Source organism: Leptodactylus fuscus, chromosome 5 (assembly GCF_031893055.1).
Source record: "Leptodactylus fuscus isolate aLepFus1 chromosome 5, aLepFus1.hap2, whole genome shotgun sequence".
Taxonomy (NCBI): domain Eukaryota; kingdom Metazoa; phylum Chordata; class Amphibia; order Anura; family Leptodactylidae; genus Leptodactylus; species Leptodactylus fuscus.
In genome coordinates this window covers 161,271,563-161,296,926 of record NC_134269.1, presented here as the reverse complement: position 1 = coordinate 161,296,926, position 25,364 = coordinate 161,271,563, and the positions used below count along the sequence as shown (strand labels likewise).

General features: G+C 42.7%; 1 protein-coding gene across 1 annotated transcript; it reads left to right on the top strand.

Moving 5' to 3' along the window:
* The first annotated feature begins 5,031 nt into the window (after positions 1 to 5,031).
* Positions 5,032 to 21,549, top strand: KIF20A (kinesin family member 20A). Its single transcript, XM_075276354.1, has 20 exons — positions 5,032 to 5,063; positions 8,864 to 9,050; positions 9,611 to 9,613; positions 9,738 to 9,824; positions 9,927 to 10,046; positions 11,090 to 11,232; positions 11,324 to 11,501; positions 11,589 to 11,727; positions 11,817 to 12,017; positions 12,879 to 12,990; positions 13,163 to 13,231; positions 13,787 to 13,930; positions 16,106 to 16,271; positions 16,465 to 16,626; positions 16,703 to 16,842; positions 16,924 to 17,026; positions 17,392 to 17,602; positions 18,927 to 19,018; positions 20,162 to 20,299; positions 21,141 to 21,549. Exons 2-20 carry the CDS (start codon positions 8,892 to 8,894, stop codon positions 21,450 to 21,452), a joined length of 2,679 nt encoding a protein of 892 aa, XP_075132455.1. The 5' UTR covers positions 5,032 to 5,063; positions 8,864 to 8,891; the 3' UTR covers positions 21,453 to 21,549.
* Positions 21,550 to 25,364: the final 3,815 nt, after the last annotated feature.

Below are 25,364 nucleotides of genomic sequence, written 5' to 3'. Positions count from 1 at the left end.
ATACAGAGTTGCAAATCGCAGTTTTGCCACCTTTATTGTCAAAATAGTGGTGCAGATTTTTTTTGTGAATCAACCCGATGTGTTGCGGATTGGAACAACAGGTATTAAAACCGTAATGTGACTTAGACATCTGCAGTGAGGAAATAAATTGCATTGCAACATCCTGTTAGGTTGTAGTTGTACAAAAAATTGCATGCAATTTCAGGATTATCCTATGGGATATAAAAAGTCTCTGGGCAGGACAAAATCTATCTTTTGTGTTTTAATAATTGTTTGACACTTCTATTTATAAATGAGCTTTCAGGCCAGTCATGACTGTGCTCCAGGACCCTCCCTATAGAAACTCCGTTCTCATGCAATTCTGGAACGGAGATTGGGTAAGAGCTGCTTCAGAGCATCAGTGCCTAGTGGGCATGTGCCTGATTTCTGCTCTTCCTCTATACTAGAAGAGCAGTGATTGGACACATGCATATCAGACGCTGGCACAATGAAGCAGCAGAGGAGAGGGGCTCTACTTCGCAGCGCCAGTGTCTAGCCCATGCACCAGATCTCTACTCGCTAGATACTGGTGCTATGATGCAGCACTCAAAGCCAGTGTCTACTGCACATGTGCTTGATCTCTGTTCTCTATATATAGGAAGAACAGAGATCAGACACATGCATAGTAGAGGCAGACATCATGAGACAAGACCGTCCGTATTTGAGCATTTATCTGAAAACCCCTTCCCCTCCACCAAACCCCTTGTGTGTGATCTTCACATAAATACGGACCACGTTACCTTTGAATGGGTGGGGTCGGCCACAGCTTTATTACATATACACTCACCGGCCACTTTATTAGGTACACCATGCTAGTAACGGGTTGGACCCCCTTTTGCCTTCAGAACTGCCTCAATTCTTCGTGGCATAGATTCAACAAGGTGCTGGAAGCATTCCTCAGAGATTTTGGTCCATATTGACATGATGGCATCACACAGTTGCCGCAGATTTGTCGGCTGCACATCCATGATGCGAATCTCCCGTTCCACCACATCCCAAAGATGCTCTATTGGATTGAGATCTGGTGACTGTGGAGGCCATTGGAGTACAGTGAACTCATTGTCATGTTCAAGAAACCAGTCTGAGATGATTCCAGCTTTATGACATGGCGCATTATCCTGCTGAAAGTAGCCATCAGATGTTGGGTACATTGTGGTCATAAAGGGATGGACATGGTCAGCAACAATACTCAGGTAGGCTTTGGCGTTGCAACAATGCTCAATTGGTACCAAGGGGCCCAAAGAGTGCCAAGAAAATATTCCCCACACCATGACACCACCACCACCAGCCTGAACCGTTGATACAAGGCAGGATGGATCCATGCTTTCATGTTGTTGACGCCAAATTCTGACCCTACCATCCGAATGTCGCAGCAGAAATCGAGACTCATCAGACCAGGCAACGTTTTTCCAATCTTCAATTGTCCAATTTCGATGAGCTTGTGCAAATTGTAGCCTCAGTTTCCTGTTCTTAGCTGAAAGGAGTGGCACCCGGTGTGGTCTTCTGCTGCTGTAGCCCATCTGCCTCAAAGTTCGACGTACTGTGCGTTCAGAGATGCTCTTCTGGCTACCTTGGTTGTAACAGGTGGCTATTTGAGTCACTGTTGCCTTTCTATCAGCTCGAACCAGTCTGGCCATTCTCCTCTGACCTCTGGCATCAACAACGCATTTCCGCCCACAGAACTGCCGCTCACTGGATGTTTTTTCTTTTTCGGACCATTCTCTGTAAACCCTAGAGATGGTTGTGCGTGAAAATCCCAGTAGATCAGCAGTTTCTGAAATACTCAGACCAGCCCTTCTGGCACCAACAACCATGCCACGTTCAAAGGCACTCAAATCACCTTTCTTCCCCATACTGATGCTCGGTTTGAACTGCAGGAGATTGTCTTGACCATGTCTACATGCCTAAATGCACTGAGTTGCCGCCATGTGATTGGCTGATTAGAAATTAAGTGTTAACGAGCAGTTGGACAGGTGTACCTAATAAAGTGGCCGGTGAGTGTATATGGCATATGTATATATATATATATATATATATATATATATATATATATCTGACATAAGCAGTAACCCTGTTCCCCTCCTCCTCAGCGAACGTTGTGGTGTGTGCCCCGCCTCCTGGTGGGCACGCGTTGGACTTGTTTCCAGTGGGGCACGTCGCTGGTACTCTTCATCGCTGAGAAAGGGGGCCAAGGTCCTGCTACTATGCCTGCTGTGACAACAATTTAATGCAAATATATATTTACAGCATATCATAGTTGCTTTGTCAGCGCTGGCAGGGATTCAAAGGAATTTCCCCGCCCAGTGCTGCCCTGGATAATCCTGTGGGTACCCCGCCCCCCCTCCCCGGGCCACCAATGAATGGGAATCCCCCCTTGAGGGGAAGGGCATAGGTCACACGGCCGCTCAATATCCTGCTGGCTTATACACCCAGCCGGCTTGCAACCTCACAGGAGAGGGGCAGGGGAAGGCAGAGACAGGCCAGCCCACATCAGGGAATACAGTGCATAGTGAGCCATAGGATGTGAAAGGTATAGGTGACATCACAGGAACCACTGGCAGTGATCACGTGACCACATCAAGAATGGGAGAAAGAGGGGTAGTCTGGTAGTAATGACATATTACTAAGTTGCTTCAAATGGCATGAATATTTAATCGAACAGCAAATAGAAAAATTCTGGGTCCTGGAACACCCCCTTAACTTTATTCTACAGATCAGTATAAATGTGTTGACATCAACCATAAGAAACGCGCATTGCTTTGCCATGAGAAACAGAACTTTTTTTTATTTTTCCATCAATATAGCTATATGAAGACTTGTTTTTTTACAAAACTGGATGAAGTTCCCATCGGTACAATTTGTTTTATTACTTTTAAACCTGCAACATGACAATTTATTCCAAAGTGTAAACTGTCCTGTCCTTTACCACCACACCACCAGGCAACAGCACTCCTCCCTGACCAACTGCATCGGCTCTCTGTTATGCAAGATTGTAATGAGAATTATGATGATTTATCATTATCTTCAAAATGTTGGTGTAGAAGGAGAGCAGAACCTATAGGAGATCAAGAAGGGCAGAGGGACCCAGTTCTTTCAGAAAATCCTGTATACTGTAAGCCTCTGGTGTCAATCTTAGGCTCTATTCAGACAATCGTGATGCAAAACAGCAATGAAAAAGACATTTTTCACGGCCACTTTGCATTTTCCCCATGAAAATGGGGAAAAGTCATAATAATAATATTTTATTTATATAGCACCAACATATTCCGCAGCACTTTACAACTTATAGGGTTCAAGTACAGACAAAAAGATACATTACAGAGTAATGGTCAATTCATATAGTGGAGATAAAATAAATGGGCCCTACTCACAAGAGCTTACAATCTATGAGGTAGAAGTAGCAGTGGTGGCATCAGAGGTAACATTGCTTATACAATGGTCCAGCTTTTTTTGTGATAAAGGTTACATTTATTAAATAGGACATATCCTATTTTTGACTGTCCGTTAAACTAGCCCAAATAAAATTAATTGTTTTTTTATTAAAGCTGGGTGCGATGGTTATTGAAAAAATATAAAACAGCCGTCACATGGCTGCTAAAATTTATTTGTGTGATTGGAGACTCGCTTACCTTGGTTTTTATTGTAAATTTCACCTTTTCCAGTGTACAGTATGAAATCAAAGGAAAACCAGCAACAATTATACCAGTAATATTGCACCCAAAAGGGGGTGTCCACAACAACCATTGGTGTCCGCTCAGCAGTGTCCGTAGCTACTGTCCGTTCAAGATTTTAGCAACTGACATTAGCTGTGTCTGTTACAATTTCCATTCATTTCAATGGAATTTTATCTGTTGTCTTTTAGTGTCCTTAAGTGTCCGTTTACATCCAAGTCCGTTTTCCCAAGCGGACAAAAAAAAATACTACATGCAGGACTTTTCTGGGTTTTTTTTTTTTTAACATTGAGATCTATGGGCAACGGACAGTAAATGAGAGCCTGAAGCTGCCAGCAGCAGAGGAAGAAGACAACAAGAATGGTGAGTACTAGGTGTTTTTTGTTTTCTTTATTTGATTGATACTGGAGTGGGGGCAACCTGAAAAGGGGACACGAAACTTGGAGGGGGTATAGGGATGGCATCCTGGAAAGGGGACACGATATCCGAGGGGGAGGGGCAACCTAAAGCAGGGACAATATACTGTGTGAGCAACCTGGAAAGGGGACACGATATCCAAGGGGGCAACCTAGAAAGAGGACATGATATCCCAGGGGGCAACCTGGAAAGAGAACATGATATCTGAGGGGGAGGGGCAACCTGAAGCAGGGACAATATACTGTGTGGGCAATCTGGAAAGGGGACCATGATACTGCTGGGAAGGGGAGTGCCACCTGTAAAGGGGGCATTATACTGTGGGAGGAGGGACAACCTAGAAAGGAAACATGATATGGGGGGGGGGGCATTATACTGTAGGAGCAAAGTGGAAATGGCAGATTATAATATAATGGCTGAGGGGGCAAAGGGGGGACCTGTTAGTATAGGATGCCTCTGCAGGGGCATCTGATAGTGTGATGGGCCACTGAGGGGCATTATATTGTATGGGGCCACTAAAAGGCATTATACCACGTGGGAGCGACTTTCGGTTTATGTACATGCAGCTACAAGCTTCCATAAATGCACTACTCTATTTACACTCGTGTATGGAGACTGTCAGATATAAGCTCATGCAGAAAGCAGACTGTCAAAGCCAAGCACGTGACCTCCTGTAATATTCCACAGGTTATAAGTAGTCATACAGTACTGGCACCTTCACAGCCTGTTTGTGCGGTCAAACGAACCCACCCAGCATGTTCGACTGTATCTCATTCTTTCTGATTGGATAGTTTAGAATGTCCCGCTCTGTGATTGGCTGCCTCGCACATAGTTCATTGTGAATGGTTAGAAGCCGCAGCGCCTGGTTTGAAAGAGCAGTTTAGTAACAGTCGGTGAGTCACAAGCGGAGAGGGAGCTAGCTGATCCCGGTACCGGCAGGTAAGTGCGGACACCCGGGGGACAGGCTGCCGCTATTGCTAGAGGGGTAAACTCTCCTTCTATACCTGGTGCTGTGTTACCAGTCTGCCCCTCTGCTGTATATAGCCCTTTATATCAGCACACAGTTCCTGACTGCTCCATTGGAGAGGTAGATCCGGCGGCCATGCAGCTGCGCAGGATGGATGTTTTATTCTTGCTGGTATACATGGAGTAGTTATTTGTCCTGTAGGACCCTGTTCACTCTGCGCTGCGAAATGCGTTCCGAAACTTTATCCCATGTGATGGGGAGAGAAGTAACGCAGCGTTATTATGTGATGGTACATCAGCCGGCCCTGCAGTGTGCTTATGTGCAGAAGGGGAGTTAGGATGTTATGGGGAACCTTCCAAAATCCTTTCCTGTCTCGTGTATTGAGTACTCGATCCATTGGGACAGATTGGTGTTACTGCTTTCCCCACCAACTAACTTCGAATCCAGAGACCAGGAGGAGGATCGTTTCCATTTCCTATGACTCTATTACTAGTAGTATATATGACACTGTTCAGACTGGCACTGCTAAGAGGTTCTGATATGTTCAGTATTGCCGCATTGTATGTCCTGTTGCTTCTGGTACTTGTGGCCATAACTGAGAGCTTCCAGGGTGAACCACATGTTGGGAAGCCCATCTCTATGGGGTCAGCTGCCCCCAGTATTTGTAACTCCACTGATTATATGACATAAATGTTAGGTTTCAAGACAAATAGTTGCTACAGTGTAGGTGGATGATTGGATATTCACATGACTTTGAGTTCACACTAGCGTTCAGCTTTACACATATATAGGGTACTACAACAATGGCATTGATATACAGATGAATGTATACAGCTGCTAGTTTACTACCATACATAATCTGTGCAGTGGGAAAATCAGCACTGAAACTGTATTTTTTGTTGCAAATTTTGTGGGGCATTGCTGTGGATTTGCTGTTTTTCGTTCTATGCTCTTCTGAGGGTAAAAATCCTCAATGTAAACTGAAGTGCTCTGTGTTTAGAATCTACACTGCAGATCAGTTTCTATTATAAATTCTCAAATTTTTCTACCCGCATTTCATATTCTACAGTGTTTGCATCTTATGAAACGTGATATACATGTCAGACATTTGTTGGGTCCTGTGGATACGTCTTATATGTTCCAGATCTGAATACTCCTTTAACATGTAAACAGTTTCCTCTGTTCCTATTTTTGGTGTGCAGAACAGTCATTCCCATGTGCAGAAACCTATTAAGATAAATCTGGCTGTGTTAGATGATTTATTTTTTTCGTTATAGTATCTGATCAAAATATTTTTTTATATAGAGGACCAATATACAAATGTGGACACTTTTCTTTGTGGATCATTTATGTACACAAAGCATACTTAGAACATGGTCCAACTCTGAGGACCGGAGTGATGCAAATGTTCGTTTTCTGTCCTCTAGATGGGGCTCTTTAAGTTATAACTTTCTTATATCCTTACCATAGAAGTAAATAATTAAACTAAATTGCACCATATTCTATGTACAGAAGGTTAGTGACATCTGAGTGACTTTCATATAGAAGGGACTTTCACAATGGGCTATTTCCTCCTCCTTGGCTGAAGGTAAATTGTATCCAGATGTGGGCGTACTGGCTACTGATTTGTGAGACACAGCCAGGAGTGGATTGAGCAGAAGGTAGAAGTAGAAGAACTTCCTATATATATTCCATTCCATCAGTAGCCATTCTTGACTTTGGTTAAAAAAACAAACAAACAAAAAAAAAAGCTGCGTTTCTGCAACATGGAGCCTCACCTTTAGGCCTGGTCCTCACCTCCACACACACCATTGTGTTTCTCAGTATGCGCGCCCCCCCCCCCCCCCCCCCCCCCCACAGTATTATATGCTCCTCAGTACTCTCCCTATTGTATTATATGCCCCTCGGTACAACACACACTCACTCTATTATACTTGCCCATCAAGAGCTGCTGCGTGTCGTCATCCTTCAGACCGCGAGCACTGATGACTTGCGCCTGTGTTGGGGCAGAGGTCACATTCTGCAGTCAGTGTAGGCTGCAGTCTACACTGACCACTTTCAGTGCATTTGCACATACACATGAAAGCAGCAATCGCTCTCTAATGGGGAATCCTGTACCGATTTCTTCATTAGTGAGCGATCCGGGCGACGGCATGCAGGCCACATGCGGTGGGCCGGAAAAAAATGTCCTCGGTGGGTCGCATGTGGCTTGGGGGCTGTAGTTTAAGCACCCCTGCCATAGACTGTAATGGGGGTCTGTGTGTTTTCCGCATGGTGTCCGCATGAATCATTCGAAGTGGATAGTGCTGCTTGAAGTACTTTTCTTTGCATGATTTGTGTGGAAAACTCTTGGACCCCATTATAGTCTATAGGGTCCATGTAGTTTCTTTGCTAACAGCTTTTTAATGCATTCGGTATTCCATTCAGAAGGATTCCCCGAAGGGAATACCAAAGGCAGATATGAACCAGGCCTTAGTTTGGCCTCATTGTAGACATAATGTTATGTGGAGACAGATCTGGCCTTGACAAAGTCACACTGATCTGTAGTTCTTTCTGACCAGAACAAATCCTAGACGCCAAGTAGCTAATGAATCTAGAGATTAACTTCCTTTTCTAGACTTTTTTTTTTTTTTTTTCCCCTGTTTTGTATTTTTGCATCTTAACGGTCAGTGGTTTGTTGTACTTTGTTCTTGTTTTGTTTTATTCATCTCTAACAATTGCGTCTGAACAGATGCCACCTAAATCATATACTTATATTCACAACCTAATCCTAGCCGTTGTAGTGCTGTACTAGTGTTCAGATTCCCCCAACACGCAGGCGCAAGATATGAATTTCCATTGTGTAGGGTTTGGTTATTTTAAAATCTTGACTAACATGTTTGGTATGGATGTAAGGGAGTGACTCTAAGTGAGTGACAGCCTTGAAGTTTTGGAAGTTGATTTGCCTGAGGAAAAACGGTGAATCTTACAGAGAAGTATTAACTCTTCTGTACAGTCTGTATGTAGTATTATATACTGGTGTAACAATAAAACAGTCACAGGGTAATGGCATCCTATAGTGACCATATGGAAACCAGATGTTGGGGCACAGTCACGCTGCCTATTCTCAGCATTTTTGTTCTGCAAATGATTAGACTCAAATGGCAAAAAAAAATCTCTATCCTTATTACATACAGTCTGTGCGACTGTATAGTAGAAATACTTAGATACATACTGTTTTACCTCTGGTGTAAATCGTGTAGTGTTTTTTGTTGTTGTTTTTGAGGATTTGTAGAAACCCCGAAGTGTGCAGTTCCGATGGTCATTTCATATAAACAGAAAAACTTTGGGGTACATTCACTAAGCTTATAAGCCAGAAAAGTGGCCTAAAAAAAAAAAAGTCTCATACCTTGGGTTTGTGACTTTTTAAGTGGCACTTCTGACAAAATGTGTAGCAGATGCCACTCTCCAAATAGGGAGCATGTTGTGGGCATGATCCATTATACACCAGTTACTTGAGTTGCTGTAGATTTCAATTTTCTGCTCACAGCCCGCACATGATTTACGATTAGGCCTATGCAGGGTTCATCTTGAATTTGCCCACTCAATAAAATCTTTGCAACGCTTACTATTCTAATCTTGTATGGGGCTTCATAGGACCTCTGCGCCTGCTTTACATAGAAGTGAATGGAGAGATCTTCTACTACTTTGTATATAACTGTGGCTTATGTATGGGGACATGGCCTTCCTTCTGTATACTACTTTTGACCTTGAACTGTCTTTATACTTTTAGGACAAGTCATAACTATCCCCCACCCACCATGACATGCAATGTAATTTCTCCTGGTTTCGGGGTGCTCTCCGATGATGATGAGTCTCCAGTCTTTGAATCGACAGCTGCGGATTGTGCTGCGGGGATCCGGAAAGATCTTCTCAGTGACTTTTCCTGCATCTCCCCAGGACTAGGACAAGCTTCTCTGGTATGTCCAAGTGTTCTTCACATCTTTGAAACACTATTCATGCTTATGTGTCCTACCACTAGTAAGTGTCATGTGCCATCTAGATTATTAATAACTATTTGGAAGAATCTAATATTACACAATAATGAACAGTCCATCGATGGGAAATACTCAATAAGATACTGTTCACATCATGATATTTGTGTACTTCAGGAGCAGTGGCACACACTACTAGCCATTGACTACAGTGCTAAAATAAGCTTCTACCAGGTGGTAGGTTTTTGCTTTGCTAGTTGGTAGCACTTTCCTATACAGTTGGATAGGAGGGGAATGATGCCCTAACCTTCAGTCCCAACAATAGCCTATAGCAATATTTGGCATAATCTCCATGAGTTTTCCTGATATGTAGAAATAAAAATATTTGGATAGTGTTATACGAACACAAATTAACCTTGTAATCCTGCTACTAACTTGCAGTTCATTGGCTTTCTATTATAAGAGCTGATAGCAGCATTACAATATGTAGTCACTAGCAGACAATGTGAATAATGTTTTTGATGGCAGTCTTCATAGCCCTTGAGCCAGTGGAGGCCACGGCTCATATCTTCCTATTGTTCCGTATGTATATGTTGGGAAGATGAGTTTTTGCACAACTTGAAGACACACATTTTATTTTATTTTTTTTTTTTTTGTATTTTCTACTATCAGATATCCAATGAAAACAATGATAAAGTTATGGTATATGTCAGGATACGACCATTTGTAGATGGTGAACTGGAGAAAAAAGAAGACCAGGTAAGAGGAATGAACAGTGCATGTAATCTAAGTTCCAAAGCCAGTTGCTGGTGTGTATGGTGAATGTTTAAAAAATATATTTTTATTTTTTGTTTTTCTCAGGGTTGTGTTGTGGTTGAGGATCAGGAGACTTTGATCTTACGTGCTCCAAAAGACTCTCTTGCAATGAAGAACACTGAACGTGGGCAAGGACAGAGTGTACATAAGTTCACATTCTCTCAGGTAAGGAAATGCATAACCTTTCATGCCCTTTACAGTGTGGCATGGTATAAATTCATACCCAGCATTGCTTACACAAGCTCATCTCTCCAGGATTTGCCACCCCACAGATATCTCAATACCAACAGTATTACAAAACACATGACTATTAAACTTAAGATACATCTTTATTGAAATCCATAAAACGAATAAATATACAATCACTTAGGAGATAGACCAACTGAATAAGAACTAATCCCGAGTGGCTGTAGTAACATGTATAACATATAAACTAGGCTAAATTCTCCAGCTGCTCCTAAATATACATTAATAAGAGCCATTGACTCACGTAACCCATAAAAGGATTGAAAACTTAATCCTAACCATTGTAACTGAAGAGTCGCATGTTGGATTACACACCTGTGTATACTATCCATCTAGTGTTGTAAGTCGCTACTTACCTCAAGAGAATAGCTAACTGTACAGGCATCATTACGTAGGACGCAATTGTATGGAGGCGTAACAGCAGAGCCCCTGGTGTGCATGCGCTGAAAGAGGAAAAACAATCCTTCAGCGCGCATGTGCATCAGTACTGAACTGGCCGCCCTCCAAACCAAGTAGTGATAGAGCTAGGTATACAAGCCGTGTCTAATATAACAGATCTATGTCTTACATCTGGACAGTACCATATAAGAATATTAACACCATGGATATGGTGGTTTAACATAAGTACATAAATTAATGCAAGAGGAAGATACACACTACAGATATGCTGGGGAAGGTCAAAATGGACCGCAACGTCCCATTCTGTATAGCATTACCTCTCTCTGCCTTATCTGAATTGTCTGGCTCCTTTTTGAGGTCATAATAAAGTTGTATTAATCCGCAAAGGAGTATACATAGGATTTTGTGATGCGTTACTGTTGTCCAGAATATGCTTTCCATACTGCACCTCCAACCCCCCCCCCTGCACCTCATAGAGGACACAAAAGGTCCTTTTCAAAGCCTTTTTATGATTTCTGCAGTTTGTTGTTTTTATTCATTTATTTATTTTTTTAACTTTTTAGATTTTTGGACCAGATGTTGATCAAAAGCAGTTTTTTGATGGCACGATGAGGCATGTGGTTAAGGATGCCCTTAATGGTCAAAACTGGCTGGTGTATACTTATGGAGTGACCAATTCAGGCAAAACCTACACTATACAAGGCAAGTTTGTTGGAAATATTTTTATTTATATAAATATTATTTATTTTTAATCTGGTGGAGATTTTATCACTTCTTTTTCTGAACTGCTCAGGAAGTAACAAGGATGGCGGTATTCTTCCTCGCTCCATATCCCTCATCTTCAATAGCGTACAAGATCGTCTGTACAAAAGCTCTGACCTCAAACCTCTCTCCAATGAAGTGATCTGGTTAGACAGCAAACAAGTGCGCCAAGAGGAGATAAAGAAAGTTTCTTTGCTCTCTAACATGCGTGAGGTTAGTGCAGATAAAATCCATGTTATCAGTAAACTGCTACATCCAAGAGAAGTATAAATGAGGGCAACACTTGTTTGGCTTTTGCAGGAACAACTTCTTACACCTATGAAGAGAAGTGGTGGCAATGAATCTCAGCTACGCCCTGGCACTAGCTTAAGCTTTGACAGTGGCATTGGTGGGCTTTCGTGTACGAACCCTGATAACCAAACTAGCATTCAGCTGGAAGGTATACATTCTCTACCATGTCATTTCTATTTATTATTCATATATCCAATAACTAGGCGTTTAACGTTCATCCTTATGTCTGCATACCAGAGACCACATCCCACTGGGGACCTCAAGATTCAGTTTCACTGCAGGATCCTGCAGATGTGCAGATCTCCATTTGGGTGTCATTCTTCGAAATTTACAATGAATTTGTATATGATTTATTGGAACCCTTGCCATCTGGGCCAAATCGCAAACGGACCACACTGAGACTGTGCGAGGACAGGAATGGAAATCCCTATGTTAAAGGTATCAAGACCAACATTTAAAAGTATTTGGGATCTTGTGTTGAAGGGATTTTGAAACTAGAAAGAAATGTATAAACTGAAGCAAACCTGACCAGCACTTCTAAACTTGCAACCAATGTTGTACAAGAAACAGTTTTTGAGCTACCCTGCAGAGGAGTTAATTTTCGCCTGAATATACAGGGCATTTTCTGTAAATTCCATCCCCCTATGAAATGCCCACTCGCCATGGCTGAGGGGAATTGCTGATTTCCTAGGACACATACTGTACATTTATTTGGTTGAGTGATCGGTAATGAATGACAGGATAGGATTTAAAATAAAAAAGGGATATAGATGTGTGTACTAATATTAGTTTGTGTGTTTGGATGTTTGTTCCTCAATCACGCTAAAACGCCTGGACGGATTTGCGTGCAATTTTCCACAAACATAGTTTTCCCTTAGAATTGAGTCACAGGCTACTTTTGGTGCAACTAAACAACATGGCTTCCTAGCAGGAGACTCACAAAAGCAGGACTCCTAGCCCCAGCTATAGACTCACACACACTGCCTGGCATTTCCTGCCTCAACCTGCCTGCACACTCCTGTCACCTCAGGAGTAGCCCTCACTCACATTTACATATAGCTTTCCAGATGTCTGTATCACTACATACACAATATAATGCATCACATTTGCTATCCCACCAAACTTTTTAAAGCACTTTTACAGTTTCACACGTCTGTGTCCGCCCAATTCTCAAATCACCGCAGACGAAGTCGCGGGTAAAAGCATATATATATATATATATATATATATATATATATATATATATATATATATATATATATATTTTTTTTTTCTAATTTATTTATTTTCCTGCACCAGATCTAAACTGGATTAATGTTCAGAGTGCTGATGAAGCCTGGAAACTGCTAAGAGTTGGAAGGAAAAATCAAAGCATTGCAAGCACCCACTTGAACCAAAACTCCAGCCGAAGGTGGGATTAAATGTGGTCTTCTTAGTTTGTGTTTCTATACTATATTTCATTTTAGATGGGATTTACCTGTTTAGAATTGTGTAGGATTATTTTGCTTTCCTCTACTGGGGGTGGGGAATCACAGGACAAGTATAGAAACAATAGGAGACAACTTTTTGACTTTGTTTTTCAGTCATAGCATCTTCTCCATTCGGATCCTCCACTTGCAAGGTGTGAATGACTTCTCTCCAAAGATTAGTGAGTAAGTACAATGATTTTTGGTGCTTTACATATTCTGTAATGAAAAATGCACTACTGAAAGGACATAATGTACAAAAAAAACTATCGCAGAAAAAAGACCATACTATGGGGCAACAGGGTGGCTCAGTGGTTAGCATTGCAGCGCTGGAGTCCTGGGTTCGAATCCCGCCAGAAACATCTGCAAGGCGTTTGTATGTTCTCCCTGTGTTTACATGGATTTCCTCCCATTCTGTAAAGACATACTGATAGGAAACAAAAAGTGTACATTGTGATCCCTATATGGGGCTCACAATCTACAAAAAAAAATCCCATACTTTACTCAATACCAGAACATTGCTGTGCAAGATGCAGATAGGCCCCCATTGCAGTATATGATAGTAAGGGCAATTTATTTTTTTTAAAACTTTTTTCTCTCCCCCTCTAAATCTGGTATTAAGTGCGTGATTTTTTTTATTTTCTTTTTACTCTGATATACATACATGCATTGTATAAAATGTAAAACAATCTATTCTGATACTTAGTTATCTCTTCCTCTCATTCATCCTACTTCTGTAAGACTCTCTTTCTGTGATTTGGCTGGATCTGAGCGATGCAAAGATCAGAGAAGTGGGGATCGTCTAAAGGAAGCAACAAATATTAATACTTCTCTTCATACCCTGGGCCGCTGCATTGCCATGTTGAGACAAAATCAGCAAAACAAGTGAGTTTGGTTTTTTTGTGGCTTTTTTTTTTTTATATATTTTTTAAGGCGTTTTCTGAGCAGTGGATTCTCTGGTTCATCTGTGCGTTACAAAAATGCATTTCTTAAATTGTAACAAACTTTTCCATAACGAAAGAGAACAGCGTGTGTACATAAGGAATAGCACTATCTCTGGCTAATATGCCTAGTATTCTGTATTTGTTAGCAGTTTTCCCCTTTGTAGCCTCCATCTCTAAGGGTTATTTCACATTTGCTTTTGTATTCCGTCCAGGGAGAGGCCACATGGAGACCCACCGAACGGAATACAAACGCAATTGCAAGCGCTGGGCTGTAAAAGCACATGGACCCCATAGACCAGGGGTGGGCAATTAAAGGGGTATTCCCACAACTCTTGTTCTGCAGCCTGCAGGGCTCTGTGCTCTCTTCACTTCCTGGATTTCTCAGCACATTGGTGGGCGGGGTTTCACTTGCTCTGCTATGTTTGCATTCAGTAATGAGGGATTGGTTGTAAATGCATTACCACAGTATAAAGCTGATGTAGAAAATTATGAAGCAGAGCTGGATTTGAGTCAGCTGGCATTACATACAGAGGTAACTGACTCCTTATCTCAGCCCTTATCAGCCAAATTCAGTTAAACCGGCTGATAAGTGGAAAAGCTGAAAATAGAGAGCACAGTAATCCCGAAGCTCTCATCTCCCCTATCTGAGGAGCTCCGTTGCTTGTCAGCCCCTCCCTCCCCCTCTGAGAGCAGGCAGCTACGTCACTTGGGAAATGGCAGATAAGCCCAGTGGCCATAGAAACACAGTGTCGACAATGAAGTGAATAAATGAAGATAGCGGCCAAACAAAGCGGTTTTGATAAAGCAATGTATTTAGGAAAAGTCTTAAAGCCACATAGATTGGATGCTTTTCATGGGACAACCTTTTAATTTTCCCATGGGGCCACATGAGAAATTGTAACGGTTCTAGAGGGCCATGCGCGCTGCGGCAAATTTAGCTCCACCCACTTCTACGCTGACTCTGCCCATTCTCAATCATTTTTCTATGTGCCCCCACAAAGTATAATCCTCCTACAGTCACCCTAACATTATACACCCCCACATTACAATGTTCCCCTCCAAATGTCTCACAGTATTAAAGAGGACCTTTCATGGTTTGGGGCACAGGCAGTTCTGTGTACTGCTGAAAAGCCGACAGTGTGCTGAATACAGCGCACTGTCGGCTTTCACGATCTGTGCCCCCGGTGAAGAGCTATCGTTCCTGGTACTGTAGCTCTTCACAGTCAGAAGTGAGTTTCTGACAGTCTGTCAGGAATGTCCTTCTGCACAGCAACGCCTATCGCGCTGTGCTCTGAGACCGGGGAGGAACGCCCTCTCCCCTCCTGATAATACTTGTCTATGGACAAGTAGTGTGAGAAGAGGGAGGGGGCGTTTCTCCCCGGTCTCAGAGCACAACGAGATAGGTGCTGCTGTGCAGAAGGACGTTCCTGACAGACTGTCAGAAACTCCCTTCGGACTGTGAAGAGCTACAGTAGCAGGACCGATAGCCCCAGTATAACCTAGCAGAAACTAGAGGGGACATTAAACTGGGGCAGCTGGAGGGGGTTTAATGGTTTAATATCTTCCTCCCAGCTGCCCCAGTTTAATGTCCCCCCTCCGTATGCGTTCAGTTTAACTGCCCCCCTACATCTGCCCTTAGTTTCCCCCCCCTCTTGCTCACACATGCTGTCTCTTCTTTATCATCCAGCAGCCTCCATTGCTGGCAGCTTGCAGAAAGCACACAGTCCTGTGTGGCTCCGCCCACTAATGAGTCATAGCCTATACTGGTGATAGACTGTGATGACATCATCACAGGTCCTTGAACAAACTTCCAAACGCTATGCGGGCTGAACTGACTGAGTCAGAGGGCCGGATGTGGCCCACAGGCCTTACATTGCCCAGGCCTGCCATAGACTATAATGGGGTCTGTGTGCTTGCCGCACACTGCCTGCACAAATCATGTGGACATGTCAGTCTTGTGCTACTTGAAAATGGCCATAAAAGTGGAGAGAGAAGCATTTTTCTCTATTTCTATAGTGCAGTGTTTTTATAGATAGATTTAAATATATATATATAATTTTTTTTTTTTTTGGTCCCCTTAAGTCCATTTACTATTCTCTGTGTTGATCTCTTCTAGGCTTCGACAGAATTTGGTTCCGTTCAGGGACAGCAAATTAACTCGCGTTTTTCAGGCATTCTTCACTGGGAGGGGAAAATCGTGCATGATTGTGAATATAAATCAATGTGCTTCAACCTATGATGAGACGCTACATGCCATGAAGTTCTCAGCCATTGCAAGCCAGGTATATAAGGGGTTTTTTTTTTTTTTTTTTTTTTTTTCATAAGGCATGGAAATTTTGATTTTTAACTTCTTGTATATAAAGATGATTTTTAAGGCATAGGATATACTGCATTCAACTTGAGTTTTAGGAAGTCTTGTTCTGTAGACTTTAAATCAGCAGATCTAACAAATGCCTCCTGTATTTCTCTTCACAGTTAGTCCAAGCACCACCAGTGAAATTGAATCTTCCAACTATTCAGTCCCTCATCAAGGAAAGTAGTATGCTATCAAATCGCAGTTATACAGATGAGGAAGATGAAGAGGGATCCGATGATGAAGACAACAGTGAAGTCGATATCACAACATTTAATAGAGAAGTTAGTGCCTGCCTTTAATGTAATAGAGTCAAAACCTGTACTGGATGAATGCTTAGTCTTGTTCATGTTTTCTCAGGAACTGCTGCAGGTTATTGAAAATCTGAAAGAACTTCTGATTAAAAAAAGTCAAGAAAATCTTGACATGGAGGCAACAATCCGTAAGGAAGTCTGCAGTGAAATGATGGAAATCATGCAGCAACAGAAGACACAGCTTAGGTGAGGCTTCAATGTGATTATTGTTCAAGTAAGCAAGTTGCTTAATGTGCAGTCTTAAAACTTTCTTTTATTCCTCTGAAGTGAGGAAATGGAAGATGAGCGAGAATTGCTGGAAGAGATGTATGAGGGTAGACTGGAAAATCTGAAGGATTCTCTAACTACCTACTACAAGCGGGAGCTAGAGGTAAGTCTGTAGTGATGTGAACCTTAAAGGAGTTGTCTGGCATAAAACAAAAATGGCCCACTTTCTGATAATCCGGTGACATTCCGTTTTTGGAAAGAGAACGTCACCAGTTTTCCTCTGCTTCAGTTATACCTATAGAGAATCTGCCGGTGTTTCCGTAGGTATAGTTGACTTCCTGTGATTTCCAGAACTACAATTCAAAACAACTGTTTTTGAAATCGCAGCATGACCACTTATGTATTTTTCGGCAATGTGTGGATGTCCCTGATTCCCATCCACTTTGCAGGGACTGTAAAACGCCAGGTCAGACACTCCTTGCTATATTACATCTGCATGCTAACAAGTGTTCTATTTGTGCTACTTAGGAGCGGGATCAACAGATCAAAGAACTGGAGGCTGCTCTGAAAGAGTCTTCTGACAAGGCAACGTCTGTTCCATTAGACACCAGTATAAGCATAAAGGATAATGCTCCTCTCCGCAGGTCTAAGCGTTTAGCAACAAATGAACCAACTGATTTGAGCAAACTCAAACAGGAAATTGTGGATTTGAAAGACGAATTGCGTTTAAAAACTGAAGGTAAGGATGGAATCGACACCTCTGCATTCTTGGCTACCAAAATGTGTTTCCGTAATAAATTTACTGTCAGGATTTAATTTATTTATTTTTTTACATGATGACTAGAGATGAGCGAACAGCCGTTCCGAACAGCACGCTCCCATAGAAATGAATGGAAGCGGCTGGCCGCCGGCAAAGTCTGCGTGCCAGGTGCTTCCATTCATTTCTATGGGAGCGTGCTGTTCGGATTGGCTGATCCGAACAGTGTTCGCTCATCTCTAATGATGACCTATCGCGTTCCTTTTTGAAAGTACCATCTATAACTTATTTTTTTAAAATCAGAAAAAAAAAATTGGGCCACAAGGCGACTTTGTTGTGATTCCCTATGACTTCTCCATTAAAGCATACCTCAGTTACTGTCACCAATGTCTAGAATTCAAGTGTATATCACCCCTGGCGCAGGGATTAAGTACCTGTACTATGGAAATCATTCACTGAGAAAATATTTAATTTAAAGTGCTGTGTGTGTGTGTTTGTTTGTTTAAAAAAATAAATAAGTACTAGATAATAAGTAGGTACCGGTAATATTACTAGTTAAACACAGTCGGGAATTTGAACTTGATATGCAGCAGTTGATGCTGCATATAAAATCATATTGCCGACTGTTTTAAAACCTAGTGATTTATCCCTTAATTGTACTACACCTAGCTTAGAATTTTACAGCATATGAGAATCTTGAGAATCTCAGCTTTTGTATTTCCAGAACCCTTTTTGTAGGTGGTATAAAACTGGAGATACCGCCATTTGAAGAGACCAACCCTATATGGCAAATGCTTCGTCTCCATGTACAGCATTGTGTATATGTGTACAGACAGTGTCTCTCTGGCAATGCTTAAAACATTGCTAATGGCCTGTTTTCCACTAAAAGGAAGTCTGATAGGTTAAAAAAAAAAAGTATATGACAAAAATGTTCAACAAGTGCTTCCCCCGCCACCTCCACCAATTCAAGTTCTTAGTATGTTAAGTCACTGCTCTGTTGATTCTCTGTTGGAGTTTTTTTTTTTTTCTCTACTTCCCACTGTTCCTAAGCTGAAAAAGACTCCTCCCCATTTATATCTGTGGGAGTCGCACAGATTTTTTATTTCTTTAGCGGTTTTTTTTCAGCTTAAGGGGAAGAAGCCTGCATAAAGGAGAACTGATCCAGTGCCTTGTATAGTACTGTCAGTATGATTGTGTGCATGTGTATTTGTTCTGTTTTTTTTGTTTTTTTTTGGGGGGGGGGATTCTAAATAATATTTGAGTGCCTACTATTGATAATACTTCTGTTACTACTTTTGTATCATAGAAATACAAAGACTTAAGTCAATTCAAGAACCACCTTCAACTACCAGAACATTTACAGCTGATGTAGATCGAAAGATTCTAGATGGCCAAAAGGTAAATTTTTTTCTATTTGTAGGAATGTGCTTTCCTAAAGATGGTGTGCGTAATGGCAACTACATTGTCTACAGATATTACCATATTGGTAAAATAAATTGTGTTTAATATAGCAATATATAATCTGCCAATACTCCGTTAGCCAGCAGAGTAGCTGGCTTCTAAATGTTCCTTTAGCTAGGCATGTGGTGAACTGCTGAGGCAACTGTGGCTATAAAGGGGTTGCCCTTAGTGCATACAGAGTCTGGATCCTAGAAAGTAATGGTCCATGTGGCCAAAATGAGCTTGATTTGCTTTGCACTTAATTGTCTAACTATTGTCTAGCCAATAAGCCGTGCTCCCTGCAAAATGAGGAAGTTTTAGGAAAAGGGGAAACCTGTCAGTTGCCCAGATCTTAGTGCAGCTTTCTTGATGGTAGAGGCTCCGTGCCAGTTAGGTCTTTATTAAAAGTGGTGCAGAAAACGTCAGCTTTAATGCCCCCCCCCTCACTTAGTGTTTGGACTAGATGTGAGCCAGCTCCCACTTACTAGCTTGCTACACATTTTGAGGGTATTGAAGTCTTTATTTTATATCTGTAAATGTTTCCTATATTTTACTTTTCCAGCGTTATTTTCTGGGCTCTCATCACAAGTGCACAGATTTTCAGCACACAAAAGCTATTTGGGTAACCAACTTAATTGTCTTTCACCTTTACCTTCCCATAAGGTTCTGGGGAGCAACTATGATTCCATAGCTTTGCAGTCCTTTTCTGTCCTTGCTTTTGCTTGCATTATACCTATACTGATGGGGCCCCTTGTTTTCTGTATCTATATTTCTACATTGTAGAATAGTCCACTGTACGGTGTACTCTAAATAAGCAAAAGAGCCTATAACTTCTACTTCAGACAACTGGGGACTCTTATCTGTAATGGCCGACTACTCAAAAAAATTTGCACAACAGATTGTGACTTCTTAAGCAATTATTTTGCTCTCCAGAATCTGAAGTATTTATTCCCTGCTTTGTTTGCACAGAATCCTGTTCACTTCCTTTCCTAAGGGTGAGAATCGTAGGTTAGATCTGTGGGTGGAGGGCTTATTCTGATGGGTTGGTGCTTATTCATGAAATATATTTTGTTCAACTATTTTTGTTTTTTGGTTCAACAGAACATCAGATTGTTACGCACTGAAATTCAGAAGTTTGGCTCGTCCCTACAACAGGTTGATAGAGCTTGCTGCCATACCACCGGAGCAGAGAAGCTTAGACAGGCCCTGGCTGGCTGTGATGACATCTTATCTAAACAAGTAGGTCCATCCTTGTGTAGTCCAGCTCCTGAAGTCATTATTCAGATTATGTACATAGAAATACTGAACTGTGCTAAGTGATAAGCAGTTCATATATAGTTACATGGTAGATGAGGTTGGATAAAGACATCAGTCCATCAAGTCCAACCTATAACTCTACAATCCCCTACAGTGTTGATCCAAGGGAAAGCACTTTGTCCTACAGAGTGTAGGACTTTGAAAACATGGCTGCTTTCTTCTTAGCAAGTGACCTCATGTCTATTTGGCAATGTTGCATCTCCATCCCATTAAAATTAATGGGATTGACCTGCAAGGTAGCCATATTACGGACATGTCTTTTTCTGAGAAGATAGTAGGCGGTTTTTAGTCCTGCACAACCCCTTTTCAAAGGGATGTTAGAACAAACCTACTGCCTGAACCAGGGAAAATATGAAATTGATAGGATTCCTCGGGTGGAAGAAGTGTGTGTGTGTGTGTGTGTTGTTTGCAAGCAGACACCTGAAGATGCCGTGGTTTTCCTCTGAAATCTGTGTCCAACATCTTGCTGTGATTGACATTTGTAGACACTGCCTGCATTACAGTTGTCTGTATGCAAATCTGGTAAAACCAGGAGCCTATTACTTATACAGCCTATTACATATAGCATTGCAGGAGTCATATCTATTGAATAGGTTAACAAATTTAAAAAATTCTCCAAATTGATCAGGAACGCCGAGATCAAATGTATGGGTTTTAGTATTTTGTTATTGGTGAGGGATCTGCTTTTTACACATTTATTTCAAACCAAATAGCAGAATGTCCTTGCTAATGGCTAACTTTTTTTTTCCCCTAACTTCATTAGGAAAAGACTTTAGCAGAATTACAAAACAACATGGTTTTGGTGAAGATGGATCTGAGGAAGAAGGCAATTTGCATTGCTGAGCAGTACAACACTGTACAAAGACTACAAGGAACATCCTCCGGTCTAAAACGCATGGTCAACAACGAGAACCAACAACCAAACCAAACCTCAGAGAAGCGTCCCTTTCTCCGCAACCTCCTATCCAGGACTCCTGCACAAAAAGCACTACTGGAGAACAGCCCTTATAGTCGCGTGCTGCGAGCTCGCCGATCCCCTGTGCTAAAAACTGTTGCGTTTGGAACCAAATATTGAATCTTGCTTGCTGCTAATGGACTCTGAAAGAGCGTTCTCTTGCTGCTAAACCTATGGCAGTAACTGTATACTACACTCGTATATCATAGTCTCTATAGTGAAGAGGCCTTTGTGTGAATATGTATGGATGTATAAGGCTATGCAGAGATTGTTTGTTTTATGTATATGGCTGCTTACAATACAACTTAACCTTTAATGCCACTTATTTTATGCCCTCTTTCCTACATAAGTTGATACACTTCTTGTGAAAAGTTTTACTCTTGTAGGCTTTTATTTTTATTACAATTTGGAAGTTTAAGCGGTTTACAAGTGCAATATTCATCATGTGTTGTTCAAGCTGTCGCAAATAAATCACTTTTGTACAGTTCTCTATACAGCTTTCCAAGATGTCTGATTTTGTTCAGCTCCCTGATCTCTTTGAAGTCCTAGGGTAGGGATACTCGGCTGAAAGACTGTGGTTGCCTGCTGTCCGGACCCCTGCCTCCTGGCTCTTTCATGTGGACTGCGCTTGGAAGAAACCTTACTCACCTGTTGTCCCCAAGACCTGATCCCTTGCTCTAGTGGCGCCAGGGATGATTTCTGACACAACCCTAGTTGAATGGGCTCTGGTAAACTAAGGTGGTGTTAACCGACGAGCAAAAAGAAAACTTAATTGCTTCCTTAACCACTTCAGTACCGGGCCATTTTGTGGTCCAGGACCAGACACATTTCAGGTTTATTTTATATGTGCAGTTTAGAGGGCTGTGACATTTTTCTCATACGTCTCATTCAACTAATCCCCCCCCCCCCCCCCCCAAATGGTGTCCCCATAGGGTCATAAGAGACCTTTAGGGACATCTGATCACTTTTTTTTTTTTTTTTTTTTTGTTAGGCTGATTTCCCCTGCTACTGAGGCTGGTACATTTAGCCCCAGTTGCAGGAGGAATACAGCCTCCTGCACGCTGCTATATACGGTATACAGAGCTGATCTGGGTCCTGTAGGACCCAGCAGCTCTTGCAAGACGCTGCTTCTGGCGGATCACGTGACCGCCGGGTCAGAGGGCGGCCGCATCATGGCGGCGCCCATAGCCGTGTATACAGCGCTCATTGAGCGCTGTATACACAGCAATCGAGAAGGCAGGGATGGGAATAAACCTTTCCTGTCTTCTCTCTGGGTGAAGTTACAACCAGCTCCCAGTGAAAGCAGCTGCATGATCTTGTGCAGCTGCTGTGTTCTGATTGGACGTACCGGTACGTCCTGTCAGAACAAGGCAACCACTTCCCGGACGTTTATAGTCTATGTGCGGTCTGGAAGTGGTTAAAGGGGGTTGTTCCATCTCAATAATCCTAGCTATACTGGTAGGTTATGTAAATTGAAGACTTTTTTCCTAAATAAATTGCTTTAGAAATTCAGCTTTTTTTGCCTTCTATGGGACTTTATTCCTTCCATTGTTTACACAGTGTTCCTAAAACCACAACCTGGGAGATAGAACAAGTGAAGTGCTAAGAGGACAATCCGGTCAGCTTATTGTAGCTTGCTGATAAAGCTGACTCATCTCTCTATGTGAACACACAGATAACACGGAGTCCATTCTGTACAAGCTTGTGCATATACAGGAAATGAGAAGCACATACTGCAGGCAGTCTGGCTGAAACACTGAGATGGAAAAACCCCTTTAATCCATCTTGATACAGACAGTTTAGAAGCCTGGAGACCTTTTGGCTCTACCGTATATATTATTAATTAAGAGGTACTCCAATCTTCTGAAGGGCCGTATAACGAGAAGATAAATTTGGAGACAACTTACTTAATCCAGTAACAGAAATAACAAAAAATTCCAGAGCTCACCTTTGTTCACCAAGTCCTTGCAGTTGTTAAATCTTCGGGGTGCACGGCACACTCAGGACAAACAAATGTATTTCAATTGCAACAAGTACCAAAAACACCGGCCACTCATCCGAAGAAATTTCTTCGGATGAGTGGCCGGTGTTTTTTGTACTTGTTGCAATTGAAGAAATACTTAATCCAGTGTATGGAGGTTTCCCTCCTCCTTGGAAGATGGGGCTAGGTAGAGAGTCCACCTGGTTGGTATTAGCCCAAGAGGGCACTCTAGGGTTAAACCCAGGAATAAAATATATGGCTCTTCAGAACAACTACTCTTTTTGCTGAGGTGATCTCTAGCAAAAGGTGGTTTTGAAAGCCAGAAACTTAGAGGACCTTTCACCATTTTGCCCATAGGCAGTTCTATATACTGCCGGAAAGCTGACAGTGTGCTGAGTTCAGCGCACTGTCGGCTTTCCCGATCTGTGCCTGGTGTGAAGAGCTTACGGCCCGGTACCGTAGCTCTTCTATGGTCAGAAGGGCGTTTCTGACAGTTAGCCAGAGACGTCCTTCTTCACAGCACAACCAATCGCGCTGTGCTGTGAGAGCCGGGAGGAACTCTTCCCCCCCCCTCTGCTCACAGTACTCATGCATAGACCAGCATTATCAGGGAGGGAGGGGGCGTTCCTCCCGGCTCTCACAGCACAGCGCGATTGGTTGTGCTGTGAAGGACGTCTCTGGCTAACTGTCAGAAACGCCCTTCTGACCATAGAAGAGCTACGGTACCGGACCGTAAGCTCTTCACACCGGGCCTACATCGGGAAAGCCATCAGTGTGCTGAACTCAGCGCACTGTCAGCTTTCCGGCAGTATATAGAACTGCCTATGGGCGAAATGGTGAAAGGTCCTGTTTAAGATCCACCTTCTCCAATGGAAGGCCGCAGAGGCCAGAAATAACTGCTCAGTGGTTAGCATTGCAGCACTGGAGTCCCAGGTTCAAATCCTGCAAAGGACAACATCTGCAAGGAGTTTGTATGTTCTTCCCGTGTTTGCGTGGGTTTCCTCCGGATACTCCGGTTTCCTCCCACACACCAAAGACATACTGATAGGGAATTTAGATTGTGAGCCCAATATGGGACAGTGACTGTCAATATCTGTAAAGCGCTGCGAAATATGATGGCGCTATATAAGTAAGCATAATAAATAAATAAACTGTGGATAGATCCCAGTGTGGAACGGAAGCTGCCATCACAGGCCTAAGTCTTGTAGCACCCTTAGGAAATCTGGGAATTAGGGGGTTCTGAGACAATCATCTGCTTAAGCAGGCGGACAGGGCTGGACCTTGTACCTTAAGTGTGGCAGGGGAAAGGCCCTTATCCAAGCAGAACTGAAGAAAATTTAGACTCACTCCCGTAGAAGGATTTGAACTATTCTCATGGCACCCTTAGTTACAGCAAAATATTATGGCCGTCCCTTCAAACAGTTCAATCTACAGTATAGAGCAGGCATGTCAAACATGCGGCCCGCGGGCCACATGTGGCCCTTTACAGGCATATCTGCGGCCCGCACAAAAGTCTCAAACTTTGTCTCTAAGGTGCAATACTCACGCGGCTACTCGCTGCTGTGTAGACGTGATGTGACGTGATGACGTCACATCGCGTCTAAATCTTCAGACGGAAGCCGCGCGGGTTGAGCCGTGCGGCTTCCGCCCCCGGCTTCTCCCTCCTATGTCGGCTCATTCATTTGAGCCGACAGCGGAGGGGAAAGCCGAGACCGCGATGGTCGCGGCAGGCGGGAGAGAGAGTGCGGCAGGCGGGAGCGAGGACTCGGAGTCGTCGGAGAAGGTAAATTTAATGTGTGTATGTATGCATAGAGGTGGAACGTGAAACAGCGCAGATGAAGGAGGGGACGGCATGACACTGGGGACAGAGATGGGGGGACATGAATCTGGCGACAGAGATGGGGGACATGACACTGGGGACAGAGATGGGGGGACATGAATCTGGAGGCAGAGATGGAGGGACATGAATCTGGGGTAGAGATGGGGGGACATGAATCTGGGGACAGAGATGGGGGACATGAATCTGGGGGCAGAGATGGGGGACATGACAC